Source organism: Oryzias latipes, chromosome 23 (genome assembly GCF_002234675.1).
Source record: "Oryzias latipes chromosome 23, ASM223467v1".
Lineage (NCBI taxonomy): Eukaryota > Metazoa > Chordata > Actinopteri > Beloniformes > Adrianichthyidae > Oryzias > Oryzias latipes.
Window position 1 is genome coordinate 8,803,534 of NC_019881.2, and position 27,944 is coordinate 8,831,477.

Genomic DNA, 27,944 nt, shown 5'->3' on the forward strand with positions numbered 1-27,944 from the left:
GGCTTCTTTTACATGAAGGAACTAGATCCATGCGGATATCGTGGTTAAGTTATCCACAAAAACTGTCGAAGTGAAGCTGTTCAGTTTCTGCCCCAGCAGAGTCAGCATACAGTAACCATCTGGGTTCTCACTTGACTTTCTGCGGGCATTTTTATTACCAGCTGTGTTTGTATCTGCAATCTTATCTTTACCTTGTCTCTTGGATTCTTTGGAGGAGGTAGGTGAGGTGAAACCAAAATCCATCATGGACAATATGTCTCACCCACTACATCCGACAGAGAAGGCTCTGAGCAACTCCCTCATCAGCAGACTGATGCACCTGCAATGTAAGGAGGAGTGGTCCCACAGCTCCTTCATTCCAGCCGCAGTTAGACTGAACAACAGATGCAATATTGGGTAATGGCTGCACTACAGCTATGGAGTCCTGCTGCTTCTTTTTTTGTTTGTGTATGTATAGTGTATTTATTTACAGATCTTAAAAAGTTGAACAATTTTATAAAAATGTTTTCTTCATCTTGAATTGACCTTTCTTTGCATCTTGATGCTTGATCCGGAGTTGTTTTGATAAATGAGTTTCCCCACAGTGGGATCAATAACGTTGATCTTATTGTCTCCGTTCTGGTATCAGCATGGGTAGTTGACACTGGCATATGCTAAAACAAAGGCAGTTAATTTTGTGACAAGGTAAGAAGAAAAGAAGACTGTTATAGGTTGTTTGGAAGCTAAGAGGTCTCCAGTGTCTTATTTATTCACCCTTTTCTACACTAAATAGGCAGTTTAAGCACCAGACACTCTTGGAACTGCTGAGTCAGTTCTAGCGTGGCACCAGCATCAGCAGGGAGGCTAATGCACAAAAGAAGAATGAGCTCGTCTCTGTGCTCCTGGCCCAGGAGGAGAAGATCATGCTGAGACAACTGCTGTTGTGTTTGTGGTGAACAAGGACTGCAGCAGCAGGTTAAGCTGCTCGTTTCTCTTTTCTATTGAAGCCAGAAGTCTAAGGGAAGTATGGCTACTTCCCCGTGACATGTTTCAGGAGAATTACAGGTCAAGTCACATTCTCAGTGTTTGGCAAAGTTTGGATCAATAAAACAAAAATGGTACTACAGTGGTCCCTCGTTATGTTCTTAAAATAACCCACAATAAACACATCTGTAAAGTAGTCATATCACATTGAATGGCTGTTTAATTTCCCTTCATGCCCTAATCTGTGTGTGCCAAGAATACAGTATAGGAAAAACCTTAATCATCATTGATTCTTTACAGTGATTCTAGATGTCATAAGGCTGTAAAACTCCTCACTACACATGAATTCACTTTTCTCAGACAGATATGAACATTTTCACACTTTTCTCTCTTGTTTAAACTCTCAAAATTCAAACCTTCACAGAAAAACAAATCCAGGATTATATAATGAACTTAACGCTCTCTGTCCTCTAAAGGAGACCCTGTTTGGAAGGACATTGACTGGCAATTGTCGATGACCAATAGGGACGCATAGGATAGTTTGCTGTTAAAAGAAAACATACAAAATTGCACACAAAGAATCAGTAAAAGTGCAAGGTCACGACAGGTGAATTGTGTTGTAGTGATGGAACACTCCTTGGGTTGTAACTCATTTGTCTTTTGAAAAAAAATTAAAGAAACTAGAGCAGGGGTCGGCAAGCTTTACCACTCAAAGAGCCATTTGGATCAGTTTCCCACAGAAATGAAAAGACAGGAAGCAACAAAACACTTTGGAAAACCTGGTGTTTCCAGTGAATGGAATCATTTCACTTGTTTTTAAAATTTTCACTCGTTATTCACTTTTCATTCAACCTCATTCAACATGTGCTCTCTTCAGAGGCGGTCCTGGCTAGTTTGATGCTCTGGGCGAAGCAAAATATAATATATTATTACTTTATTATTAAACATAAGTAAAACATACTTGTACAGCTGAATACATAATTAGGATATAGTGTGTAGTTAGTTCACACTTAACACATCAGTTTGTGTTTTCCTTTTTAAGGCTGGCTGGCTTCTGGTAAAAATTACCCTTTTTTTTCCTGTTGTTTTTCCTTCAACCCTGACATGAATTATGAATTAATTATTTCCGGTCATTTCTGTTGGCTTCATGAATGAACATCAATGGAAACTAAAGGAGATATTTTTCTGTTTTTCTGAGGTTGGGCATTTTATTAATTTTACACAGAAATGAGTAGTTTTAGTCAAGGAAAACTGCGGGGACAAAATAAAAAACCTGGCAATTTTTTTTGAAGGCTCATGTGCCCTACAAGATTGCCACTGACTGTCTTTTTAGAAGAACTTTTCTTCCTATAACAGACTCTAGTCCGCATTCACAGAGGCGGCCTCTCATGTTCCTCTCCTCCTTCTGTCCGCTCGCACATCTCTGCGGTGTTAAGGCACCACGACAATCTAAGAACATAGTAGTTATTTTACAAAACCACAGTGAGCACAGGGATGAAAGAGCTCCGGAGCCGCAGGTTGCCGACCCCTGAACTAGATCCATAACCTTTTAGCAGACTTAGTGGGCAGGTGTGTTTTTTTACCCATGACTCTGGCATCATGAAATCAGATTACTTTTAGCAATTTGATGTGTTTATGTACTTGTTCATACTGTGGGATTGTGGGAACACATGTCTTTTGATTGATTTACTAAATGGCAGTAGTGCACACAGAGCACTGACTTTCGGCCTTTCAGCAAATTTGGCACCTACTGTTTGGCATCTATTAATGAAGAAAAAGAATAAGAATAAGAAGCAAGTCTCTGGAAACTCAGACATAGAAGGACAAAGCCAAGCTAGGAAATCCGCTATAAACCATTTGAAATAATGTGGGCGTCACTTTACAAACATGTTCATCAACTAAAAATCCCATTTCTATTTCTTCTAACACATAAAGCAAATTAAATAACCTTTTTTTTATTGCTGCTCGCAGCAATGTGTCATAAAAACTTAACATAGAAAAAAAGGCTTGAAGGGAAAGGACCTAAATTGCGTAAAGATGTTTGAATTTGGTAATAAGGGTGCCTTCTTGTTTCCACCTGTTGTCTGTTAACCTTTTAAAATCTCCACAGCTGTCTCTCTGCTGACATGCTCAGCTTCCTCTCGCTACAGAAGGATTCGCTGATTTCACTAAACCCTAAAGGTGTAAAACAGGAGTTCCTATCATATAAAAGCCAGGGAATGGGAGCAATCCTTAAACAACTGGCTTAAGTTCTTTAAGTTACAATTGTACAATCGCTGGAGAGTAAAATCAGCAGCTATAAATTGAAGGAATCCTTTAAACAGAGGAGGCGATGGCCCTGTTAAATGAATCTAATGGGAGTTGACACAAACTGCTTCACAATGTGGCTGCGTTTTTCTATTGATCAGGGGAAAGAAGATGCGCTGAGCCTCCAGGATGCTTGGGGGTCAGGGTGCGTGTGATGCTGCTGCTGCTTGATATGCAGAATGTGAACCAGCTGTATTTGTCAGCAGTTTGTAGGAGACATCCTCAGAAGAGCACCTCTGTGAGTTCGTCTCCTGAGGATAAGCTCCCCTTTCAAACACCTGGAAGACCTGCTTCACCCACACATTTCAGTATTTGCATGCGTTTGGTCCTTTCAGCCACATTCCCCTTTGATCAGTGCTTTCTGCTTCTGCTGACTGAAGCCTTCCACAAGCCTCCATTGCGTCAGTCACTCAGTACCGCCTATGAATTATTTTCAGACTCACACCAACAAGAAGCAGTGACAGCTTTTTAAGTCATTTTTGCTGCCTGAAATTAGAGTACAGCAGACGCTCAGAGTTCCAGCTCTGTTATCTGTTAGTCCAGCCGTAGATAGCTGGGTATGGAGTAGTTAAACATGAGGAAGTCCAGCTTGTACAGCTGGTAGACTTGAATCTGCTTTTGACTGCTGATGTTGCTGAAGAACTGAGCAGTCATGATATCAGTGGTGCGAGTGGATTTGGCATAGCTTGGGAAGTGCAGGAAGTCACCGACGCCCACCAGCTGTAACAAGTAGTTGGAATCTTCCTCTAGAGTTTCATACTTTCCCACCATGTCATAATGGATGTGACATGGGTGGCAAAGCTGGTAAACCGTCTGCCAGTGCTCGTTCAGTGGACCATCCTTCTGGGTGGCTGGATCTACTAGGTACTCAATAAATTCTTTAAACTTGACATCATCCCCATTGACCAAGGCGTCCTGCGCTGCATTCTTGCGGTAGCGCCTTATGATGCGGGTGCCAAAGCGCTTGTGGAAAGAAGAGTTGTACTTCAAGGTGAACTTATTACGGTACGCTGAGACCAGCCTCTCGAAGGGCTCCCGAACAAAGATGAACTTGAGGTAGTTCTTGAGGCGGTGGTTGATCTCAGGAATGCTGTACTGGTTTAGCGTCTTCAGGTTGGAAGGAATATGAGCTTCATTGGAAGGGATTTTCATTGGGTCTCTGTTGAGTACAGTTACAAGAACATGTTATGAAGATGTACAAATCATAGACAGTTATGTAAAAAAAACACAGGACAGTAAATCACAGTTCAGCAATTCTGCCGAAACTGATCCTCATCTTCAGAAGACGTGAACAATCTCAAACCCATTTAAACGTCTTTTAGAGCATCTGTATGTCTGAAGTATTTTCTTCATTTTAAACGTTCTTCCATAAATGTTTTCATCCTAAAACATCTTTAGCTCTCAATCTCTTCTGAAAAGACTGCAGAGCAATACACTCACGTGTATTTGCCCCTGCCTGTGAGCACCATCATGACACGTTTCCAGTTGGTACAGGCCACCTTGGGAACATAGCAGTAAATGAGCTCGTGGTCCTCATCCACCACCAGGTGTTTAAGGTCTCCAGGTGTCAGCACTCTCCGCTTTCGACTAGATGCGCTGTAGATTCTGCAAGCATCGACAACTTGATCCCTCCTGGCCTGGTGCAAAGCAGCAGCTCCGGACAAATCCGACTAAATTAGGAAAAACAACCAATGAGGGAGAGGAGAAAAGATGTTACTGTAATAGTTCAATAAAGTTCATAGTGTCTGTATTGTTAACTAGCTTCTTAGGTTCTTCTGTTATCAGACACGGTTGTGTTTTTTCACATACCTGACATGTTTTGACGGACGTCTTCCATCTATGTCAGAGTCGTCATCAGATGGTAGTGATGTGAACTTTGTTGCATCAGCAAAAATTATCTGTTTTTATATACCTCACATTACTACCATCTGATGACGACTCTGACGAAGACGGAAGATGTCCGTCAAAACATGTCAGGTATGTAAAAAAACACAACATTTTCTGATAACAGAAGAACCCAACAAGTCAGATTTTGTTGTTGCAATAAATATTCTGCTGCCAGAAGTAAGACGAAAAGGTGCATCATGAACGCCATGCAGGGAACATCTCTAGACATAACTGGATTGAACGTACCATCAAGAGCCAGAACATGTTTTCATCTCATGGACATTTTGCTTGTTTGCAGTTTGTAAAATTAAAAAAATAAATTTAATTTCTAAAAATTACTATGAAAGGGTAGGAACCGATTCAGGTGAAGAATTAAATTGCTTAAATTATCCAATATGAGAATTCAAGCAAACAAAGGCAATTAAGGTATACAATCATTCCATAAATCCATGTTTTAATCTTCCATAAGGAGCATAAGGATCCCAAACTTGACTATGATTGGCTCTACCCCTGTGGAGTACTTCCATACGTACAATATGACTGTAAATCTACAGAACTATACACCATTTACCGTTTCCAACACATATTCAGAAGATAATTGTTAAAAACTCAGCTGTCAGATATAAATGAAACAGGAAAGGTTTTTTTTCAAACCGAATTCAGGACATTTCTGACAGTTTTCTTTGATTAAAACCATTTTTGAGGTTTATCCAAAATATGTATGGAGTTCAAGGCAATTTAAGGAACTGATTAAGAGGCAAGATATATTTGTTTTTTTCATTGTTGTACTCTCCTCTTCATCTCATTTTTATCTTTTACTATTCACTTCTTGAGGCTCTGACGGAGGGACGACGGTCAGTCGGTCGGTCAATTGGTAGCCCTGTAACCCCTTGTGCTATCCTAGGCACTTTAACACTAGGAGTTGGGTCATCTAGACCCACTAGACAGTACGTGGAACCTTTTTTCTTCAATGATTTGTGATCTTCACTGGTGTTCATGGATTACATGAAATCTTTCCACCTTTATTCACCTTTGTCATGGTAGGGAGAACACGTCAATGCAAGGGTGGGGTCATCTAAGATAGCTCAAGGGTTAATTGAAATTTGACCAGGACTACGAAGTGCTGTAAGTTCCATTGTTCTTTGTGCTGGTCCCAGGTTTGGCTAAATGCAGACAGTTGGCTCAGGGAGGGGATCTGCCATAAAAATGAAGCTAAACCACATATGGGAATTGCAGAGCAATTAGGTGTGACACCGCCTGGAGGTCAAAGGCAAAACAAACATTTCTTCTGGAGTCCACTCTGCCCACCAGGACAGTTACCCCAGTTCTTTAAGTATTTGCATTGATCGTACCAAGAGCGATAGATTGTAATCTCTCTCAACTTCAAGCATAGCCCCAGCCAGGGGGTGGGGGATGGTTTGAGCTGCTGACTGAAACAGCCTAAATAAAATGATAGGTTAATTTATGGCTCACTTTGAAGTTGGGCTCCGAGTGTGAAAATGATCAAGCACACAGTTTGCAACAAGAAGGATGTGACAAACAAATTAATAACAGCTGTTGGACACTTCCATCCAATGCATTCATAAATAAGGAGCGTTGCGGCGAGCTCCACATCTGTTAATCTGCATGTGAACGATGTGAGAAACCAGGATCTTGACAGGAAATCTGACAAAATTCTTTTCTGAGAAGTTACCATGTGCAATAAAATTTACTTATGGATGTGTTTTAAAGTGATTTGCAGTTGTGTTGATTTTTATGTCAAAGAATAGTGTTTATTTATTATTTTGTAATGTTTCTAAAATAAGCATTTTTTTGCTTCTATTCAAAGTTTGTTTTTATAATCATATATGTAAATGATAAATAAATCCAGAGCACCAGCAACCAACAATATCCATGACTCTTTACCAAAAACAAAACAACCTTTTGGGGGTTTGGGACAGCTTTTTCCAACAAAAAAAAAAACTCATCATGTTTTTTTAAATGAAGGACTGATGTAAAAAAAATATTCAGCTATTCTTGATATGTGCAGTGCTGACTGAAAAAAACCTTAACTCTTCATCCATTTGAACATCAAAATGTCAGTCAACAACAGAGCAAAATCACAGAAACAACAGCAGATGTTGGATGTTGAAAATGTCTCTTCATGTCAGAGACATCCTTAAACTTAGGGGTTTTATTTGACCAGGATTTATCATTTAAGGCTCAAATATCACAGGCTTGTAAGACTGCATTTTTTCACCTGGGCAACATAGATAAAATCAAATATATATGATCTAAAAGTGATGCAGAAAAATTCATCTATGCATTTGTTATGTATATGCTGGATTACTGTAGTAACTCTTTTTTAGCGGCGTACCTTAAAAGTTCCTTAAAAATTCTTCAGCTTGTTCAAAATGCAGCAGCAAGATTGCTAGCAGGAACTAGCAGAAGAGAACACATTACTTCCGTGTTAGCTTTACTTTACTGGCTCCCAGTTGATTCTAGAATTAAGTTCAAAATCCTCCTGCTAACCTATAAGGCCTTAAACAGTATGACCCCATCCTATATTAAAGATCTCATAGTGCCTTACCACCCAAACAGAACACTTGGCTCACAAAATGCAGGACTGCTTGTGGTTCCCAGAATTTGTAAAAGTATGGTTGGAGGAAGAGCCTTTAGCCACCAAACCCCTGTTTTATGGAATGAGCTCCCAGGCAGACACAGTTTCTACATTCAAAGATAGGTTTAAAACATTCCTCTTTGGACAGGCTTATTGCCAGGCTACCTAGTAATCAGATAATATTTAATATACTATTAACATGTTAGAATTTAAAATAATAACAATAACAATTAGTTGTTAGAAGGCTGCTAGAAGTAAGAAGCTGGGGAAAGTATGGTGCACCAGGGTTCTGTCCTCTATTCTCATCTACTTCTTCTCTTCTCAATTCTTCATCATTTATTTATAATTTAGTTCTCCATTCCTCTGTTTATTGCAGTGGGATTCATGTGTTGTCTTGAGGGGAGTGGGAATGATTCCAGATTCCAATTGGCTCATCCGTGCTAATGTACTTGGCCGTGGACCTCGCCTCTGGCTTGTCTCACGCCCCGAGCCGTCCACCAACTCCATCTGGATGAAGCCAACCTTCCACAAGAGGCAAGGTGGGGTTCAGTGTCTTGCCCAAGGACACTTCGAGACATGGACGGGCAGGGCGGGAATTGAACCTGCAATATTCCGATCAGATTTACCGCTGCACCATGGCCGCCCCATCTGCTGGATTATTTCAACATGTAGTTGTAGGGTTAGATAAACTGATTCTTCTCTAAGAGTTCTGGTACATCGCCTGTTCACCCTGGGAGATGATCTTTTATGTGGACATCCATGAGGATTCTTCTTTTTCTAAGGCAGTGGTGTCAAACTCATTTTGGTTCGGGGGCCACATTCAACCCGTCTGATCTCAAGTGGGCCGGACCAGTAACATAAAGGCAAAATAACGGCTTTGTTTTTGTTAATTTACTCAATTGGAAAACATGCCTCAACCAACATGGTAGCCTAATCATTAATTATTACACATTCATTCACGGAGGCCAATGGATCTTAAATAAAATTAATTTCACTTAAAAAAAAAGGTCTATTCAATTTTATACAGACTGAACATTTTAAATCTGACACTGAAGCAATCCCGAGAATAAACTCAAGAGGGGCTACAGAAAAAATGAAACACCCTGCCTAAAATGTAAATGTCCATACCATTAAAAAATAAGCTAAATTAAACTTGCAAACATTTGTGAGCAAAAGAATTTGTAGTTAACCTCTCTTTCTCTCCTGAAATTTTACCCGGCCATCAATATCGGGATTAAGATCCTTTGCAGCAACACATTTCCCATTGAAGTGTGCAAAACACAATGAAATGTCCAAGAATCTTTTCCTGGTTGCTGCCTGAATTTTGTGGCAACACCTGCTCTCTTCCAGACCTTTAATGGGGGACCATCAGTGACCAGACTGTTGTCACGTGACCAGTTCACTCCAACATTGTTCTCACAACTCGCCACAGGAATGGACAAGAAACGTGCTTCCTTTTTTAAAAATCCTTATGATTTTGACTCTACATGTGTGGCCCAGACTAAACCACCTAGCGGCCACAACCTATTGAATTCTATGATTTCATGTTTTTTATGATTTCATAGTTATTATCCAATTACCGGTATGAAGCCCATTGAGACGACTATTGTTGTAATATTGGGCTATATAAATATAATAAAATAATAAAAATTGAATTGAATTAAAGTTCAGACATAAAGAGACACTGTTCACAAGCATGCTGCAATAAGCATGCAGCCCTCCATCCTGCAGCAGAAAAGGAAAAAGAGAGCGATCCTGTCATCTTCCGTTCCGCTTATCTGTCTTCTTCCAAAAAAATCACTTTATCCTTTCATCAAGCCGCACACATCAGCCCTTTGGATCTCTTTGATGACAGGATGAATAGGAAAAAAGATCCCTAATGTGATGGAGGTCAGTGATATGAAGCCATGTCAAGCTGTTCCCAGAGGAGCAGAAAACTGTTTGGGCTGCACAGTTTCTCTTCTGCACATCATCTGGCATCACATAAAATTCAGCAGAGGTCATAAAACAACAGCTGTGAAGGCAAAAGGTGGATTTCTGATCAATTATCAAATTGTTCTGATGTCTTCAAATTAGTCAAAGGCCCGCGGAGACCTTGAACCTTCAGCTCCGCAGATTCCTCTGCACACTGCCTTTTGTGATGAATTACTCTGAGCTGCAGAATTCAGAGATGGTATCTATTGATTTAGATGTGAAGGAGCCATTCTCTCTAGAAAACGTCATTACAGCTGGGAATAAATTCCTTAATAGAGGAGCAGGACAGAAAATCCTTATGGCAACATTTAAACCTAATCTCAGCACAAAAGCCTCTGTCAGCTCTGGGCCGAGGTTGTAGCCTCTGAGCCTGCAGTTTGCTGCTTTTTCCAGCTCACACATTTGCTGGTTAAATGTGTGAGAGCAATGCTAGCTGCAGAGATTGTGTATTCAGCGTGGATGTTTAGTTCTCTCTTAAAGCTAAAGCATAAACTTGCACAATGAAGAACTGGGACTGCAGCAAAACAACGTGGGGATGCTTCCATGTATTATCTTATGTGTATCGTCACCATTTGTATTTGTTAGTGGATAACACGCTTTTAAAAAGCTAAGGGCGAGTATAACAGTCTTTTGTTTCATTCAAGATTCAAGATCAACTTTATTAATCTCTGAAGGGAAATTTGGTTGTAGTTGGTTGTTCATCATTTGTACATTGACACCACAGTATACGGTTTTATCCCATCTTTACCCAGGAATGTGGCAGCAGTACATGGACACAGACACAGACCCCACAGAGGGACTTCTCCGTGCTTCAGTCATTTATTTGGTCTTTGTGCTTCTCATTATAAAGATTGTTTTTCTCTGAGTGAAACTGCAGCACTGAAAGAGAATTCTTCAAGAACTGAACCACAAAAGATTCTTGCAGTTTACCTGAAGCAAAAGCCAAAGGCCAGCAGCTGCCTTAGGCGCCTGCAGGCTGACCTGGTATAGGGAGTGGATTGAAATGATTACTAGCCTAAAACTTTGAATGATGACTTTTTATTTTAACTTTTTTTCTTCTACTTTGGGAAAATGTGTAACATGAAAATGTGGCCAGTTGCTTCTACATTTTTTGTGGGACATGTCAGCATGTACATGAAAGTACCACTAACTGAAGACATTGTTACTGGAAAGTTTCTTTTTGGTTGACCTGAAAGACTTTATAGAGTCAGTCCCAGATTAGAAATGGTTCTAGATACATCCATCAGATAATCCATTCCTTACTAGCTGCGACTACAAGGACAAACATAATCGGTGTAGGTACCATAACCGTTCGACGTGCAACTACCGTTTGGGGTCCTTTTGACTGAGGGTGACGTCACACTACGTACGGTAACCCTACTTGGACAAACTACATAGCGTCGACATCTGCTCGGGCTCTACATATTTTCATTTCACCTTCTCTTTTGTAACCTAAAGTTATTTTCCCTCATAAATAGCATCCGACAATATTCTTTGTAATTTTATAAAGATATTTTGCCACAATCTGCTTGTCATTCCAGTTTAAGTGTAGTCATGGCTGAAAATGTTGTAATAGCACGGCTAAATGTTGTTCTTCCGGTACCGGTCTGCCAATAATAAAGCACTTGCCCGCACGGATTGAAAAACCTATAAGTGAACATGCATTAAATAATAATCATAACAATAATAAAAGCAGGTTTAGAAGATAATCTTGCTCTATGTCTGTTTTTTTAATAAAGACTTCATAATATTTTCTTCTAGGGTAGTATCGTAATTTGTCCACACCAATCACTCTCTGACATGTCATAGGACCAACGTAAAGCCAATCACATAATGTGACGCCAGCATTAGTCCCAGGACCCTGAAGGAGCCCAAAAGGTAGTTGCAGGCCGAACGGTTATGGTACCTACATCAGCATAATCGCCTGATCATATAAAAATGGCTCATATAAACACAGTTCAAAATCCTCTGCCCCGTTCAGACTCATTGGGATCAAAATTTCCTTCCAATTGAGATAAGTGGGTTATGCCGATTGTTGATCCGATCGTGGTGCATATAAACAGTTTATTCCGATTGTGGGTCGTTACTGCTCTGGCTTTCACATCATGCGTAGACGGTGTGGCGCTCCAAAAGGGGCTTTGGAGCGTGAACAGGACCGGCCGGCTCTCGGGAGAACCGTGTCTCCGAGCAAAGGAGCGGCTTTAGGATGGTGTGTGAGCAGGCAGAGTCGGCTTTTGAACGCAGAAATGCTGCTCCACACAGTCCTGAGAAACTGTGTAAACAATAATATCAATTTATGTTACCAGTCTGGTCCAGTTGGGGGAGTACCCAGGTGCAGAGAGGAGGAGGCAGGAGGTTCCAGGGGAACAGGAGCTTTAATAAATCGAACTAAACTAAAAACCAAAAACCACTGCTAAAGCAGGCAAGCCAAACTACAAAAACTCAAAACACTCAAAACAGGGGAAGAGCATAATATGGAGCCGGACAGGAGAAAGGGAAAAGATAGGACTTAAATACATACAGACAAAGACACGTGTGGAAACAATCAAGACAGATGGGGACCAAAAGCAAAACTTGAAACAACAACAGAACAGGAAACCTTTTAAAATAAAACAGGAAACTGAACTCAATACATGACAGAAACAAAAGAGAACCAGAACACAAAAGCAAAGAAACTAAAACCGTGACACAAACATTATGCACATGTGACCACAGCTAGTGATGTGACTCTGTGGGAGTCCATTTTAATGTCTGTTTATGTGATCATGTGAAGTTAGTTTGTGTGTGTCCACAACCCAATGAGAAAAGTTATGGAATAATTATAGAAGTACAGACAAGATAATGACGAGTCCAGACTTTCCCACAGAACCATCAGAGTCTCATGAGCCCCTTTTCATGTCAAGTAATTTACTCTGGCAAAAGCAAAGTCGATCAAGACAAAAAGGAAACATCGAAAAGAAGACAGAGAAGTAGAAACAAGTCTAAAAACCTGATAATGACTCTGTCCTCTGAAGGGCTGGATTATCAAAATTGGTAAAACCTCTCAAGTTAAGTAGAAGATAAAATGTTGTTAAAGTGAACTTAGCAAGACACATTTCCAATAACATATAGATTTAATTATCTTTTTTTAGAAAAAAAACAACACCCCCAGACTACAGTTGAAATGCTGATAAATAGGTAAATAAAGTCAGACTCCCATAAAAGGTTTTGTCACATCTCAGCCGTGTAATCTCAGAGAAGCAAATGTTGCCAAACTCAGTCAGTGAAGGTTTTGCCGGGCATGCCCAGACTGAACCGCTACAGTCACTCTGCTGGAAGAACCCAATGACTTATTTTTTTTCTCACTTTTATTTTTTATTCTCACACACTTACAACTTGTGTTGCACTCTCTTGAGAAATGACGATATAGGCGTACATTCATTTTTAGAACTTTTTTTTAATCTGTCTTTCATTTACAATCTTTGCTCAGACCTCACAAGTTTTGCTATGACACATATGCTTTTTCGGTCGCTCTATCTGAACTCCCCTTAGTGCTCACACACAAAAAAACTGTCCAAAACAGCCTCAATCTTAAAATCCCTGCCCCTTTACATTCCTAAATCCCATTAGGTCATATGCGGTCATCTGTGTTCCCCCACACTTGTGTCATATGTTTTCTTATGTAGCATGTGAACCTTTTTAAATGTGATTCATTATTTTAAGACCTCCAGTTATTAATTGACTGTAAATCAGAAACCTTATTATAACAAATTTCTCCTCCATATGAGAGCACAGCAGCTCACTCACCTCCCCCAAATCCACTCATCTCTTCCTTTTCGTTGCCTTTCTGCTCTGAAAACACCTCCTCATTCAAATCCTTTGATCCAGTTTACTGTGCAAACAAGTAAAACTTCACACCCACATTTCAGTCCTGCTCTGCTGCTTTAACGGTGAAGAAGCAGCTTTTCTGGCATCTTTGCTGTGGGCGAGAGGTGCAACGTTCATTCCACGAGTGTGCCGCTCTAAGCTGTCGGGATTCTGCGTAATCAGTCTGATGTGCCAGGGTTCAAGTGAGGAGCCAGGGTTCACGAGGATAACAGCGAAAGCACACAAACTGAAAGAAGGCAGATCACAGAAAACCTCCAGCTGGTAAAACCATGTCGGGAGAACAAATTTGCAGGACAGGGAGACGCTTTCAGCTCTGAAATGATCCCATTTAGTCCTAAGGCAGCAGAACAACGGACCAGTTTGCAGAAAAACAAAGGTCCTGAAGGCCTACAAGTAAACCTGCTACTTTCGTTCAATGTCTGCAAAGGCAAGGTAAAAAAAAAGTCTTTTTAAGTGTCAGAAGTCAGAACTCCAGTGTCCTGAGAGCACTTCATCTCCCAGCACACCCAGCGTGCACTTCCTGGATGCCACACACCTGACTCTCATTCAGTCAAACAACCACAGCATACTTTTTATATTTTATATATATATATATATATATATATATATATATATATATATATATGATTTTTGCTTCTTCATTTTGTTTTTAACTGTATTGTTGGGGGGAAAAAGTATGCTGTGGTTGTTTGACTGACATATATGACATATATATATATATATATATGACATATATATATATATATATATATATATATATATATATATTAGGGCTGCACGATATGAGGAAAACTTGCGATATGCGATATTAGTGATCAATATTGCGATAACGATAAATTTGCGGTAAATAAACAAATAGAAAAATAAACAAAAACATCATTCCCATTTCATTGCAACAGTTTAAAAATTATACTCCAAATGACCCTCATCGACATGGGGGACAAACGTCAGGGTGGCTAACCCTGGTCCTCAAGAGCCTCAACCCCGTCTGTTTTCCAATTCTCCCTAGACTGCTCGATAATCATAACCAAAATCAGGTGTGTTCAGTCAATCAGGATGTGAAATCACTTGAGTCAGCCAATCAACAGCAAGCTGGTTAAGGAGAGCTGGAAAACAGGCAGGGTTGAGGCTCCTCAGGACCAGGGTTAACATAATAGGCCTCCATCTGATTGGTCAACAATGGGAAGGCGTCCATCTGATTGGTCAAAGCATAAAGGGATTTATTTGATGTGTTAAATGCTTCAAGCTGCTAGAAGATTGTTTTAACACATTTTGGGTTTGCGATTTATTGCGATATTCGCCGTCTTTTGCGATATGCATATTGCAGAGCTGGATATTGCGATAACGATAAATTTGTATATTGTGCAGGCCTAATATATATATATATATATATATATATATATATATATAATTTATAGTAATAAATCAAAGAGTCAAATAATTTCAAGAAATATGATCCCTGGATTCATCACTTTCTCCAAAAGCAAAGTTCTGACCTGCAGACAACTTGATCTCAACTTTCAGCGCCGCTGATATCAGCTGAAGAAGGAAAAGGACCTTAATCTAGACATAACATCGAAGAGAACTATAAACTCTGTTGAAACCCAGAAGAACGGCTGTTAATCAGCAGAAGACGTACTACAAACCTTGGTCATTCGACAGAATATGGAACCTTTTTTTTTTATCTTATTTTATTTCACAGCATTACCTTATTATAAAAAATAATAATATTAAATAAGTAAAAATGCTTAATCAATTATTGAAAATGGTTAAATTGATTGATTTTTAATGATATTACTTCACTTGCTCCAAAAATTGAAAAATTGATTCATGATTTTTCCAAATGTAATTTTGCACATATTTTAACTTTGATACTTGAGCATTTATTGCTATTAAGATTTTTGAAACAGTGTTTTGTCTATTTTACTGATATAGTATTATTTTTTAATCATATAAATGACTTTTATAAGTCACATGATCTGCATATATTTTGAATAACTGATCTGCATTTGCCACGTTGATTTCTAAAATAGTTATTTTTATATAATAATTAAGTAATTCATCTTTGTCATGTGCTTTACTGATGCCTAACGATTCTTAATTCTGTCTGATAAAAGCTAGGAACTGAATGATGATAAATCATGTAATAAAATGGTTACGGTACAACGTGGTGGGATTATATAAATTCGCTTCCTTCCACTCCCTTTTAAGCAATATTTATTCATATGTCTAATCATCCTCAGTTTGATAGGTCATTGTATGAATGTATAACCCATTGCATTGTTTTTGTGTATTACCGTATTCTTATTTGATTGCTTGAAATAAACCATTTCAAATCAAAATTCAAAAATCAAAGTGTTGAACTCATGGACATCACCAGATGCTGGGTTTTCTCCTTCTGAATGCTCTGCCAGGCCTTTACTGCAGCGGTTTTCAGTTGCTATTTGTTTGTGGGCCTTTCTGTCTGAAGTTTAGTCTTCAACAAGTGAAATTAATGCTCAATTGGGTTAAGATCAGGTGACTGACTTGGTCATTCAAGAATATTCCACTTCTTTGCTTTGATAAACTCTTGAGTTGCTTTGGCTGTATGTTTTGGGTCGTTGTCCATCTGTATTATGAAATGCCGCCCGATTAGTTTGGCTGCATTCACCTGGATCTGCGCAGACAGTATGTCTCTGAACACTTCAAAATTCATCATTAGGCTGCTTCTGTCCTGTGTCACGTCATCAATAAACACTAGTGTCCCAGTGCCACTAGCAGCCATGCACGCCCAGGCCATCACACTGCCTCCACAGTGTTTTACTGATGATGTAGTGTGCTTTGGGTCATGAGCTTCTCCATACTTTAATCTTGCCATCATTCTGGTAGAGGTTGATTTTGGTTTCATCTGTCCAAAGAATGTCCAGAACTGTTTCCAGAACTGTGCTGGCTTTTTTTAGATGCTTTTTACCAAAGTCCAATCTAGCCTTCTTATTCTTGAGGCTTATGAGTGGCTTTCATCTTGCAGTGTACCCTCTGTATCTACTTTCTTGCAGTCTTCTTTATATAGTAGACTTGGAAATTGATACGCCTACCTCCTGGAGAGTGTTCACTTGGTTGGCTGTTGTGAACGGGTTCCTCTTCACCATGGAAATGATTCTGCCATCATCCACCACTGTTGTCTTCCGTGGACGTCCAGGTCTTTTTGAGTTGCTGAGTTCACCAGTGCTTTCTTTCTTTCTCAGGATGTACCACACTGTTGATTCTACCACTCCTAATACTGTAGCAATTTCTCACATGGTTTTTTCTGTTTTCTCAGCTTAATGATGGCTCCTTTCACCTGCAAGGAGAGCTCCTTTGACCGCATGTTGTCTGTTCACAGCAAAATCTTCAAATTACAGACCAAAACTGTTTTGTTATTCTACAGTCCCATATATATATAAAAAGTGTGTCTTTTTCCTCATTGCATTTTGAGCACGTATTTGGACTATTGGCATTTTATTTATTTAATTTAACAGGCGTAATGTAAACTTGCATTAACCACTTATGCAGTAATAGCCTCAATCTCGAGTTAATTGTTTGCTTTTGTGCCCTTATGCAGGCTACTTGCCATTCTTCTACTGACATATCTGTTCCTAGTTCTTTTCTCCATGCATCGATTTTCATGTTTGCTTTTCTTTTGAGTTTGTAAGTAATAAATTATAAAATTTTTAAATAGCTACTATCCTGCTGTCTTTGATAACCAATTCTTCTAGTTTACCCCCTTACCGCGAAGGGGGGTCTAAGGGCAGGGATGCCCGTATAGCATAGTCAGTTTGTTAGTTCATTTTAGTATTTTCCTATTGAACTCTTTGTATTCGTGATCCTTTTAAGTTCATGTTTTACTTCGAAGCCCATCGAGACGACTGTTGTTGTGATTTTGGGCTATACAAATAAAATTGAATTGAATTGAATTGAGATTGGTGTGGTTTTAAAAGGGTTATTTGTTCTGTTCTAATAAAGTTTCTTAATTGTAGGTAAAAATGTTTACTATTAATATGATATTTTGATTGTAGCCTTTCAAGTGACATCATGTCTGAGGATACACCTTGATACAAATCTAGAATTTTTTCCAAACCATTCATTCCCATTGTTTGAACACTGCATCTGCTTTGACTGCTTTAAAATGCTGGTTTACCCAAATGAGACTTAGCTGTGGAAATGTATTTTGTTCTTTCATGGCTTTATTTACACTATGCCAAATCTTGATCGTGTTTTTAACCCTTGGATTATTAGTTTTCTTGTTCAGATTAGCTTCTAAGTGTGAAAATATGTAAAGAGTTAAGGGTGGGATTAAAGTTTTACTTTCCATCTTTGTCCATTGTGGTTGCATCTTTTTTTTATTTTTATAAAAAAGTATCTTACTGACCCAAGCTGTGCAGCCCAGTAATACCACATTATATTGGGGCATTTTAGTCCTCTCTCACTGTAAGGTAAATAAAGAATCGATAACCGTATCCTAGATTTTTTTATTTTTCCAAATAAAAAAAGGGATATTTTGGAAAACATACAGTAGTTTTGGTAAAATGTTTATGTTGTAGACATTAATTTGATCAATCAGTGACATTGAAAGCTGTATCCATCTATTAATACTGTCATTTATTTCTTTAGTTATAGAATCAAAATTATTTTGGACTATTAGTGCTATGTTTGGAACATTTTTCTATGCCTAAATATGTAAAAAAGTCGACTGAGTTGAAATCCGTTTTTACTGTTGGTGGCCTTTCTCTTTGATACTCGTTCAGCATTAAAACGGACTATTTAGATCAGGGGTCACCAACCTTTTTGAGATTGAGGACTATTTCATGGGCACTAAGTAGTATGAAGGGCGCCACAGGACCGGTTTATTAAAAACCTCCTAGCATTAAAAACTAAATTACAGAACTCATCACTGGGACTACTCCAAAAATATTTGGCATTTTCCTAATTTTGTGCAACACCAATATTAAAAATCCTCCAAAATCCTCAATACTTTCATAAACAAATGATCTATTGTTTATTTATGGTCTGAAAAAGTGCAGCTGTTTTCCAGCCTGCATTACCTGCTGTCTCTATTTATACGTTACTATAACCAACTAAACCGTAAAAATAAATGGATATGGAAAAAATACAGACAAGTATTAAAAATGTTCGCATAGTTAGTGAATAATGGCATTAGAGTGAGCTAAGTAATTTAGGCCACCCGATGATCCAGGTGTTGCGCAATGGTCTCCGTGCGCCGTTTTACCTCGCAACCTGCGCCCACTACCCCTCCCCTTCTCCTCCTCACACACACACACACGACTCTTTCTCAAAGGCGGGAGCGCCGATTCGCAAGTTTCAGGCCGTTCCATACTCTGCCATACATTTCACGATAGTAGAACTAAAGTGCATCAATTACTAATAAATAGCAAGCACTGAATCACCACCCTATACTATCCTGGCAAGAACCGTTGCGTCCGAGTCTTAATTCACTATCCTCTTACTTAGTAGCGGCCACACTTGACATGTCCAAATCTGCTACCCATGCCCCATGCAAAGCACAACCCCGATTTGTTGAGAACGACATTCACATAAGTTATCATCATTCTTTACATTCTCACTTTAACTAAGATAGTGATCTTTGTGTCTTTTATGGAAATAATGTAGAAACTGTGGAACGTCTTTCCTTTAAATATTTTTAAAGAAAAGAGAGTTTTGGTCTTCTTTTCATAATTGGCTCAAATCCAACAATATCATCATTAACCCTTTAAATTGGAATACAATTAAAATTCGATTACAATTAATTGACAAAACTCGGGACTTTCTGATTAATCCAATAATTGTAATTTCAAAGCATTTTTTCATACTTGTAAATTCTTAAAAGTGAAACTGTCACGGTGCCTCTGTCAGCTCTCCTCCCCCTCCCCTCGCTCTTCACCTGAAGATTGGAACCAGCTGTGGACACTCAGCTCATCTACCTCACCGCCTTCATATGGAGATCAAGCCCAGCATTCATTGCCAGCCGTTACCTACCTCGGTGCATTCTGACTCCTTTGTCGTTCTGGCTAAGTCTATGCTCTGGCTCGTACTTACCTTGCCTGTCGATCCATCTCCAGGTTCTGCATCCACGAGTGTCCACCTGGAAGATCTTACTCACGATCCGCCTCAGCCTCGCCTCACGTCTCGTCTCGCTCCATTCTCGCCTCGGCTCCCAAGACATCAGGCAGTCAGTGGGTTTCCCCTATCGGCAAGTCTCGCCACGCTCCAGCCGCGCCTCGTTTCCAGCTGCGCTCCCAAGACTCCACGAGCAGCGGCTACGCTCCAAGCTAACAAACTTTTACAGCTTGAACTTTGTTTCCTGCCTTGGAAAATTAAAAACTCTCTGTCGCACGCTACTCGCCTGAGTTCTCTTCCGGGTTTCAGCATCTAGGTCTGCCACGTCATACACATCATGACAGAACGGACTGGCCAAACCCCAGACCCAGCTGACCCGGAAGGACTCCGTCTAGCCGTCACGCAATAAGGAATAGCCTTGGGACGCCAAGCTGAATCCTTGTCTCAAATGGCCTTGGCACAGAAAGATCTCTTTCGCCGCCAGGATGGCATTACTAAAGCCCTGATGGACTTAACAGGTCAAAACTCTGCTAGCGCCGCCACTTCCTCATCCATTCCTACACGCGGCAGTTTCATCACTTCCGCTTCCGGTCCGGCTACTGAAAACTTCCGCCTCCAACCAGAAACGTTCCACAGTGACGTTGAAGCATGTGCTGGTTTCCTCCTCCAGTGCCAGTTAATATTCCAACAGGCACCTCGTTATTACCAAGCTGACCACAGCAAAATAAAACTGATAGTAAACTCACTAAGGAATAAGGCCTTACAGTGGGCTCAGGCTTTCCTCTCGGCTAGCCCCATATACCATGTTTCTTTTGAGCAGTTCCTCAGAGAATTCCGACTGGTGTTCGACCAACCGCGGAAGGAGGAGGAGGCATCAGGTCAACTACTTGGACTCAAACAACGCAACCGCTCTGTAAGTGACTACTTAATTGATTTTTGCATACTGGCAGTGGAGGCTGGTTGGCCGGACATCGCCCTGAAGGGGATATTCTATCAATCCCTTAATGAATCAATCAAGGATCATTTATGCTCTCAACATTTGAACATTGTTTGAGCTCATTACTTAACCTATTTCAAAGGTTAGTGCCACACACCGACACACATAAACTTTTCTTTGATATTCTTATCAATTTGATCTTGAAGTTCCTACATCGCCTCAGTTTGTAGCCTCCTTCAGTTTCTAAGAACTGTTTTTAGTTGTTGAATGGTAATGATTTCCCCCTAGCTTTGTATAGAAGTTGTGCGGTGTAAAAATCAACAAGGTCAAATAGTCTGGATTGATAAAATTGTTTGTATGATCAAGATAGTCGGCTTTTTATACATTTCTGATGGCTCGTTTTTGAAGTAAGAAGAGAGGATGTAGTGAACTCTTATAATAATTCCCCCAAATGTCTAAACAGTGGGTGAAATATGGTAATATTAAGGAGCAGTAAAATAAATATCTGCTGTTGTATTTTAATATATATATAGATTTATCAATTTAGTTTGTCATAACAACCCCTACGAATTTGATTTCTGCAACACGTTAACATTGAAGGTTTTTTTCTAGTATATTTTTGTGTAAGAAAGACTACTTTTATTGACCATGAATGATTTATGAAAGCAGCCAAAGGGGAAAACATCCAAGGGGTGAATGCTTATGCAAGGCACTGTATGATGGATGGAGAGATTAACCCTTTTAAAAAACATTTTTTATGGTATTGTCTTGCTTTAAGATGGACCGAGTCCTGTCATAACATCTGATAGTCTCTGATTAGGTCTCTGTACTCTCCTGTACTACAGTAGTTAAAGTTCACAAGAGTCTTTTGCTCTGACAAGCTTTGGCTTGTCTGTCAGGTTTTGTTGATCCTGGTGGTCTGAGTGGTAATCTGTAATCCTCTAACCCTAACCTAACCCCTAACTCTAACCCTAACGCTAACCTTTTGAAGCGACAACATCCCTCCAAGTCCTAATCTCTAACCCCTTACCTCTAACCTCTAACCCCTAACCGCTATCCCCTAACCCCCCAACCCCTTAACCTCTAACCCCAAACCCCTAACCTTCAACCCCCCCACCTCTAACCCCTAACATCTAACCCCTAACCTTCAACCCCCCAACCTCTAACCCCTATCCTTTGACCTCTAACCCCTAAACTCTAACCTCTAACATCTAACTCCTAACTTTTAATCCCTAATCCATAACTCCAAACCTCTAACCCCCAACCCTCTACAAAATCATATTTCAGATACATTGGAACTTGATTTTAGAGTAAAGATAACACTGTTTCATCAAAAAATGCTTTAATGCTAAAGAACCAGAGGCGGTGAAAAAGCAGTTTTCATGACTGGGTCGACTTCTTTTAGGTGTGGGGCGGAGCAAGGGTAAACACAACATCAAATGATTGAAACCTACAGTTCCCAAGAGACTTCTGTATTTTCATGTTTGTTAAAATCAACAATTTTCCTACAACAATCTTTGTGTCCAACACAACTTTGTAATTTATAGACTGATGCAGATTCAACAGCAAGCTGAACATACCTTTTACTTCCTGACCTCTGAAGCTCAGTGGGGTTGGTCTGAGCAGTCAAGGTTTTCTTTTTTCAAAAAGAAAATTCATGGAATGAATGACAGACCATTAAATCTTTAAACTGCGTGGTTTTGGTCGCAAGCTGATATTGGATACATGAGCAAACCCTCCGTCTTCACGTCAGTGTCTGGCAAAGTATGGAGATTTTTGCATCCGATTTCATTGATAAGATCTGAACAGAATTGGAATTATAACAATAAATATAAAGTTTTACGTTGTTTGCTTTTTGTGTTATGCTTTACGACAAAGTTGTCTGTGATCTGGTGCTTTCTAAATAGGTTGAACTGATTATGCATCTGACTTCAGATCTGCTCATGAAGTCAGAGAAGGCTCTGAGGATGCAGAGTGAAACCCCATTGTGAGTTTTCGAAAGTCAGAGTCTAAAATTCACAATGCAGGAGTGTGTCTGAGCCCTGAGGAGCCTCAGACACATCTGACTCCTGTGGTTCATGTTGGAGTAAAGCCCTGAACTCAACCCTTTATTTAGAATGAGCAATTTTGGTAAGAAAGCTGCAAAGTGCATTTAAAACTACGTGCAAAGAGTTTTAAGCTTTGAGGTTTGCCTTCATGTTGATGCATGTAAAGCTGCAGAAACAAGCAGGAACCGTCAATAAAGTACATAAAAGTGTCTCAAAAAATCTGTTTCTCATTAACTCACAATGAATAATCTCAAAATCATCACAAGGACTCATTATTGTTAGAACTCCACAGAAATCCCTAATATCATTCCTCTTTCTCTCAGAGTGAATCAGCATGTTTGACTAATGAAAGTTGTAGACACATCCTTATCTCCTCACTTTAGGACTGAGGAAATAAAATAAATGAGAGTGACAAACAGAAAGATTAATTATCTCAAAAAATGAAAAAACATCTAAAATAAATCAATAAATAATAATAATGAAAAAAAAAAAAAACATCTTCACATAGTTGACCACACACACAATGTGACCATCCTGGTCACCCAGGGAATTGGCTGATGTGTCCAACGTTATGGACTGACAGACAAACAAAATAAACATTTCATCATGGTCAATATTTAATCCTTCTCCGACGTTTTTCTCTTTAATGTTTGTGAATAAAGTAGGAAGAACCAAACAGACTGGTGATATGGTAGCAAGCACGGAAACTAAACACATCATGTTTGTGACACGGACACTTTGAGGCTTTTCTACTTTGGATTGCAGCTCACCTCATAATTTTCATGAGCAAATGAGGTTAGAGCCCACCATGTTTGGAGTTCGTAACCCTTGACCCCACAAGACAGTGCGCTAAACCTTTTTTCTTTAATGATTTGTGATCTTCACTGGTGTCCATGGATTAAATGAAATCCTCTTCACCTTTATCCACCTTTGTCATGGTAGGGATAACACGTTAGTGTAAGGATCGGGTCATCTGGACCCCATAGGATAGCACAAGTTAAAACATGCTTCCATAATTCCTCCTGTAGGTTGCATTTTGGTTCCCAAATTTTTGTATAAAAAAAAAAACAAGACCGTTGGGATTTTCGCAGCTCGGGCCTTCCACGCATCATCACAAAACATCAGATGAGAACATTTGAAAATTTGCTGCGTAGATCTGGCTCAGCTGATAGATGCTGTGAACAGATGTGCTGCATAGCATCTGTTGTGAGACCTCCATCTGGGCTTCCATCAGCAGGAATGCAATCAGGGTTTGAAGTCGGGGGGGGGGGGGGGGAGGGGATTTCAATACATAGACTGAATGGTTTCTTGTCTCTTTTATTCTCAGCTCTTCTAATCACTGCCTGTGTCTTCTGCAGCTAGAGTCATCACCCTCTGCTGTAAATCGTACTTTCTGTCTCCTCTATCCAGCTGACATCATTTCCTGTTCTTCAGTTGCTGTTCTCCTTGTGTTTGTTGTTCTGTCTGTAGACTTAACCAAGAACACGTAAATTCCCAGTAACAGCGTTTCCAGGAGAAATGATCTTTAAGATATTCTTCGTCATGTGAAGTCCCATTGATTTATTTTGTGGGGGAAGGGGGGTGATCGCTACTTAAGTAAACTGAATCTGACTGTTGAAGGTAAACAGTCCAGAGAGGGGTGTCTGTGAGCCCACTTGTGTGTGTTCTCTGTCCTTGAGGATGTTCTCGGAGGGGGAAGCACATTTTGCGGAAAAATTGATATTTGCACATAAGGGTGAACATTAAATTCAGGCCATAAAAAGGCTTTCTATGTCATTCCAGTTTAAGAAATATAAAGATTATCACTCCCAGAAAGGGGCAGAAGAACTTTAAGGACATAATGGTCATACTAACCAGAGAGCATCTATGATCACTCTGCAGAAAGGACTTTCCAGTTACAGGAGATGACCATGAATCTCTACGTTCAAAATATTTACACACACAAATGTGATACATATGCAAATTATGTCCAGCTACCCACAATAAGACTGTCCATTGACTTCTCATTGACGAACCCTCTTACTCCTGATGATTACATGGTGGAGACAACAAAAACAAACACGTCTGTGCACAGTTTGAGGCCCTTCATTTTTTAGTGATTTGGCCAGAGTAAGGTCTTTTCAATTGCACTCAAGCACCGGTTGGAGTGATTACAGAAGCTGAACTAACAGTACGTTTGGGTTAGACATACGTTGTGTGAATGGCCTGGTGTGAGTGCATCCTTAGTCTCTTACCTGCAGAGGGTTGTACAGCTCCTGCAGAGCATTGCGAGATCCTTTCTTACAGCAGCCATCCACCATGAAATGGTTTGTCTGCATGGCTGCAAAGCAATAAACACACCTATTAGTACTGAATCTATTTAAACAAAACAAAGCAAAATGTCAAAAAGAATCTGTAGAACAGGGGTGTCCAAACCCTTTGCAAAGAAGGCCAGATTTGATTAGATGAAAAGCTTGGATTCGACCTGACATTCTTTGAACTGGTTTAATAGCATTAAATGCAAATTAACTATTTTATAAAAATGTTATTGACAATGGAATGATTTCATTTCTTCACATAGAAAACAAATTTTTATCAAAACTACTGCAAGTTTCTTGCACCGTTCATTCCCAGTTAGCTTGGTGTTCTGTAGTTTGCATGTTGTGTTTGGTCATGTTATCTGGATATTGAAAACCTTGAAAACAGCCAGTTTCTTGGCATTTTGGGCAGACACAGAGGTTTCATTCTTCACCAAAAATCTGCCAATTTCCACTTGCCCTGGAAGCGGTCGCCCTCACTGTCACCTTTTCTTTTTTATTTACTGTTAACATTTTGCTAGAAAGTGTCACAGAAGTGTTGTCACACAACAGTGTTGCCACTGGTTTAAAATGGCTTAAAACATCATTTAGCCAACCATTATCAAGAAATTGCACCCACAGTTTTTAGAAAATGCTGAGGGCTGCAAATTTTTGAATTTATGACAACAGCCTGCGGGCCGGTTGAGATTTGAATGCGGGCCACATCTGGCTTTGGAAATGCCTAATGTAAAGGTAATGTTAACATGAAGCTGGATGGAACCATTGGTCACAATCGTTTCTCCTGTTATCCTTTTCACTCTACAATGGAACTGCAAAGTTTTCAGTTTACAGTGTCGCTCTAGATCTTCTGTATGAATAGTGAGGCAAATAAAATGTGAACCCCCTGTGATTTTGCAAGTTCTCCTACTTAGAAACCATGGAGGGGTCTGACATTTTCATCTTAGGTGCATTTTATGCTACTACTGCAAATAGGTATTTGAATCCCTATTTATCAGCTAGAATTCTGACTCTCAAATACCTGTTAGTCTGTCTTTAAATTGCTCACCTTCACTCCAATTCTTATCCAAAATTAGAAGCACCTGTTTGAGGTGTGTAGCTCCATAAAGACACCTGTCCACCCCATACAATCAGTAAAACTCCAACTACTAATGTGGCCAAGACCAAAGAGCTGTCCAACGATACCAGAGACCAAATTGTAGATCTCCACAAGTCTGGAGAGGGCTACAAGGCAATTACCAAGCAGCTTGGTGAAAAAAAATCCACTGTTGTAGCAATTGTCAGAAAATGGAATAAGTTAAATACAACTGACAATTTCCCTTGGACTGGGGCTCCTTGCAAAATCACACCTCATGGGGCCTCAGTGATCCTAAGAAAGGTGAGGATTCAGCCCAGAACTACACGGGAGGAGCTGGTCAATGACCTAAAAAGAGCTGGGACTACAGTTTAGCACTGTCTTAATTCTCCTCGCCGTGTTTGGAGTAAGAAGAATGATGAGTACCATCCCAAGAATTTTCCTACTGTGAAGCACCGGGGTGGTAGCAACATGATATGGGGGTGTTTTTCTGCACATGGGACAGGGCGCCTGCACTGTATTAAGGAGAGGATGACCGGGGCCATGTATTGGGAGACTTTGATGAACAACCTCCTTCCCTCAGTTAGAGCATTGAAGATGGGGCGTGGCTGGGTCTTCCAACATGGCTCCATAAGAAGGGCTCATATTCTTATTTGCAGCAGTAGCATACAAATACATGATTTAAAAAACCATGCAACGTGACTTCCAGATTTAAAAAAAAATTATGTTTCTCACAGCGGACATGCAGCTAAGATTAAAAATGTCAGACCCCTCCATGGTCCGAAGTGGAAGAACTTGCAGAATCACAGGGGTTCAAATACTTTTCTACTTTACTGAAGATAGTGCAGGAAAGAAATGGTTAATGTCAGTCACAATCAACAACTAACAACTGCTGGTGGAGAGCAGAGAGCGACAGGGACATATAAGGAGAGCCGTGACCACACGCCAGTGGTTAAGCTGCATTCGTCTGCCAGGATTTCTTTGCTTGGCTTGATGCAAAGCAGGAGCTGCTGGCAGCAGCTTCATGGGAGAAGCCAAAGAAGCACTCAAACCAAGCCAGAAATATCATGCCAGTAATTTCCACCCATCATCTGCCTCATGCTCAGAACCTTCAGCCTGAAAATGAGGAGAAAACCAAATGATATCTGCATGATGCTGCACCACCGGTAAACGTTTTACATCAGCAGAAACCAAGTTACTCAACTGATTGCTATGGATGATGATCGAACGTTCAGCAGTTCAGAATAAATCTATTTCAAATAGAAAGCTGCCTGAGGAGATCCAGAAGCAGGTAGGTAAGTCAGGAATATAAGGGAACTGTCTGATGGTGAGTATTAGCTTTATTGATTTTTGTTATAAAGGAATGTCAAAAATGTAAATTTAGATGTTACCACCTCTGTTTTGGGTACTGAAAAAGTTTTATCTTTAGATATTGGAGAACATGATCCCTAGACGAAAAAATAATGCCACCAAATTATGCTTTACGGGAAAACCCTTAATGAAACATCAAACACACTTTATATCTACAGGTGGCACTATAAGCTTCAGTATTTAAACGAGCCAATCTCATGAAGAATATGAGACAATTAACTGTATATAAAGAACTGGACTGAGTACCCCCTCCCCCCTTGTGTTTCAAACAGGAAGTACCTGCTGGCTTTAAGAAGCCAAAATACCATACAAGTTTATAGAGAAATAAACCGCTGTTACTCAGTCATTCTATTGGTCAGAATAACCATTCTGGATCTGATAACGTTTTTTAAAAAATATCTTAATAATCCAACATTTTTGTCATTATATATATATATTTTTTTTCTTTGCTAAAGTTTAAGTTATTCAAGTTATAAACTGACCAATCAATAAAAGCATGCGGTCTCCAGTCAAACGTTCAAAACAGTTG

The 27,944-nt window shown here is 39.7% G+C and overlaps 1 protein-coding gene across 1 annotated transcript in view; it reads right to left on the reverse strand.

Moving 5' to 3' along the window:
- Positions 1-1,160: 1,160 nt before the first annotated feature.
- Positions 1,161-27,944, reverse strand: part of chst11 (carbohydrate sulfotransferase 11) — a 74,457-nt gene continuing 47,673 nt past the window's right edge. Inside the window, exons 2-4 of the mRNA XM_023952367.1 lie at positions 24,910-24,995; positions 4,711-4,940; positions 1,161-4,429 (exon numbers count right to left, since the gene is read on the reverse strand). Coding sequence (XP_023808135.1) covers positions 3,805-4,429; positions 4,711-4,940; positions 24,910-24,995 — 941 coding nt within the window. The 3' untranslated portion in view covers positions 1,161-3,804. The remainder of the gene's footprint in view (positions 4,430-4,710; positions 4,941-24,909; positions 24,996-27,944) is intronic.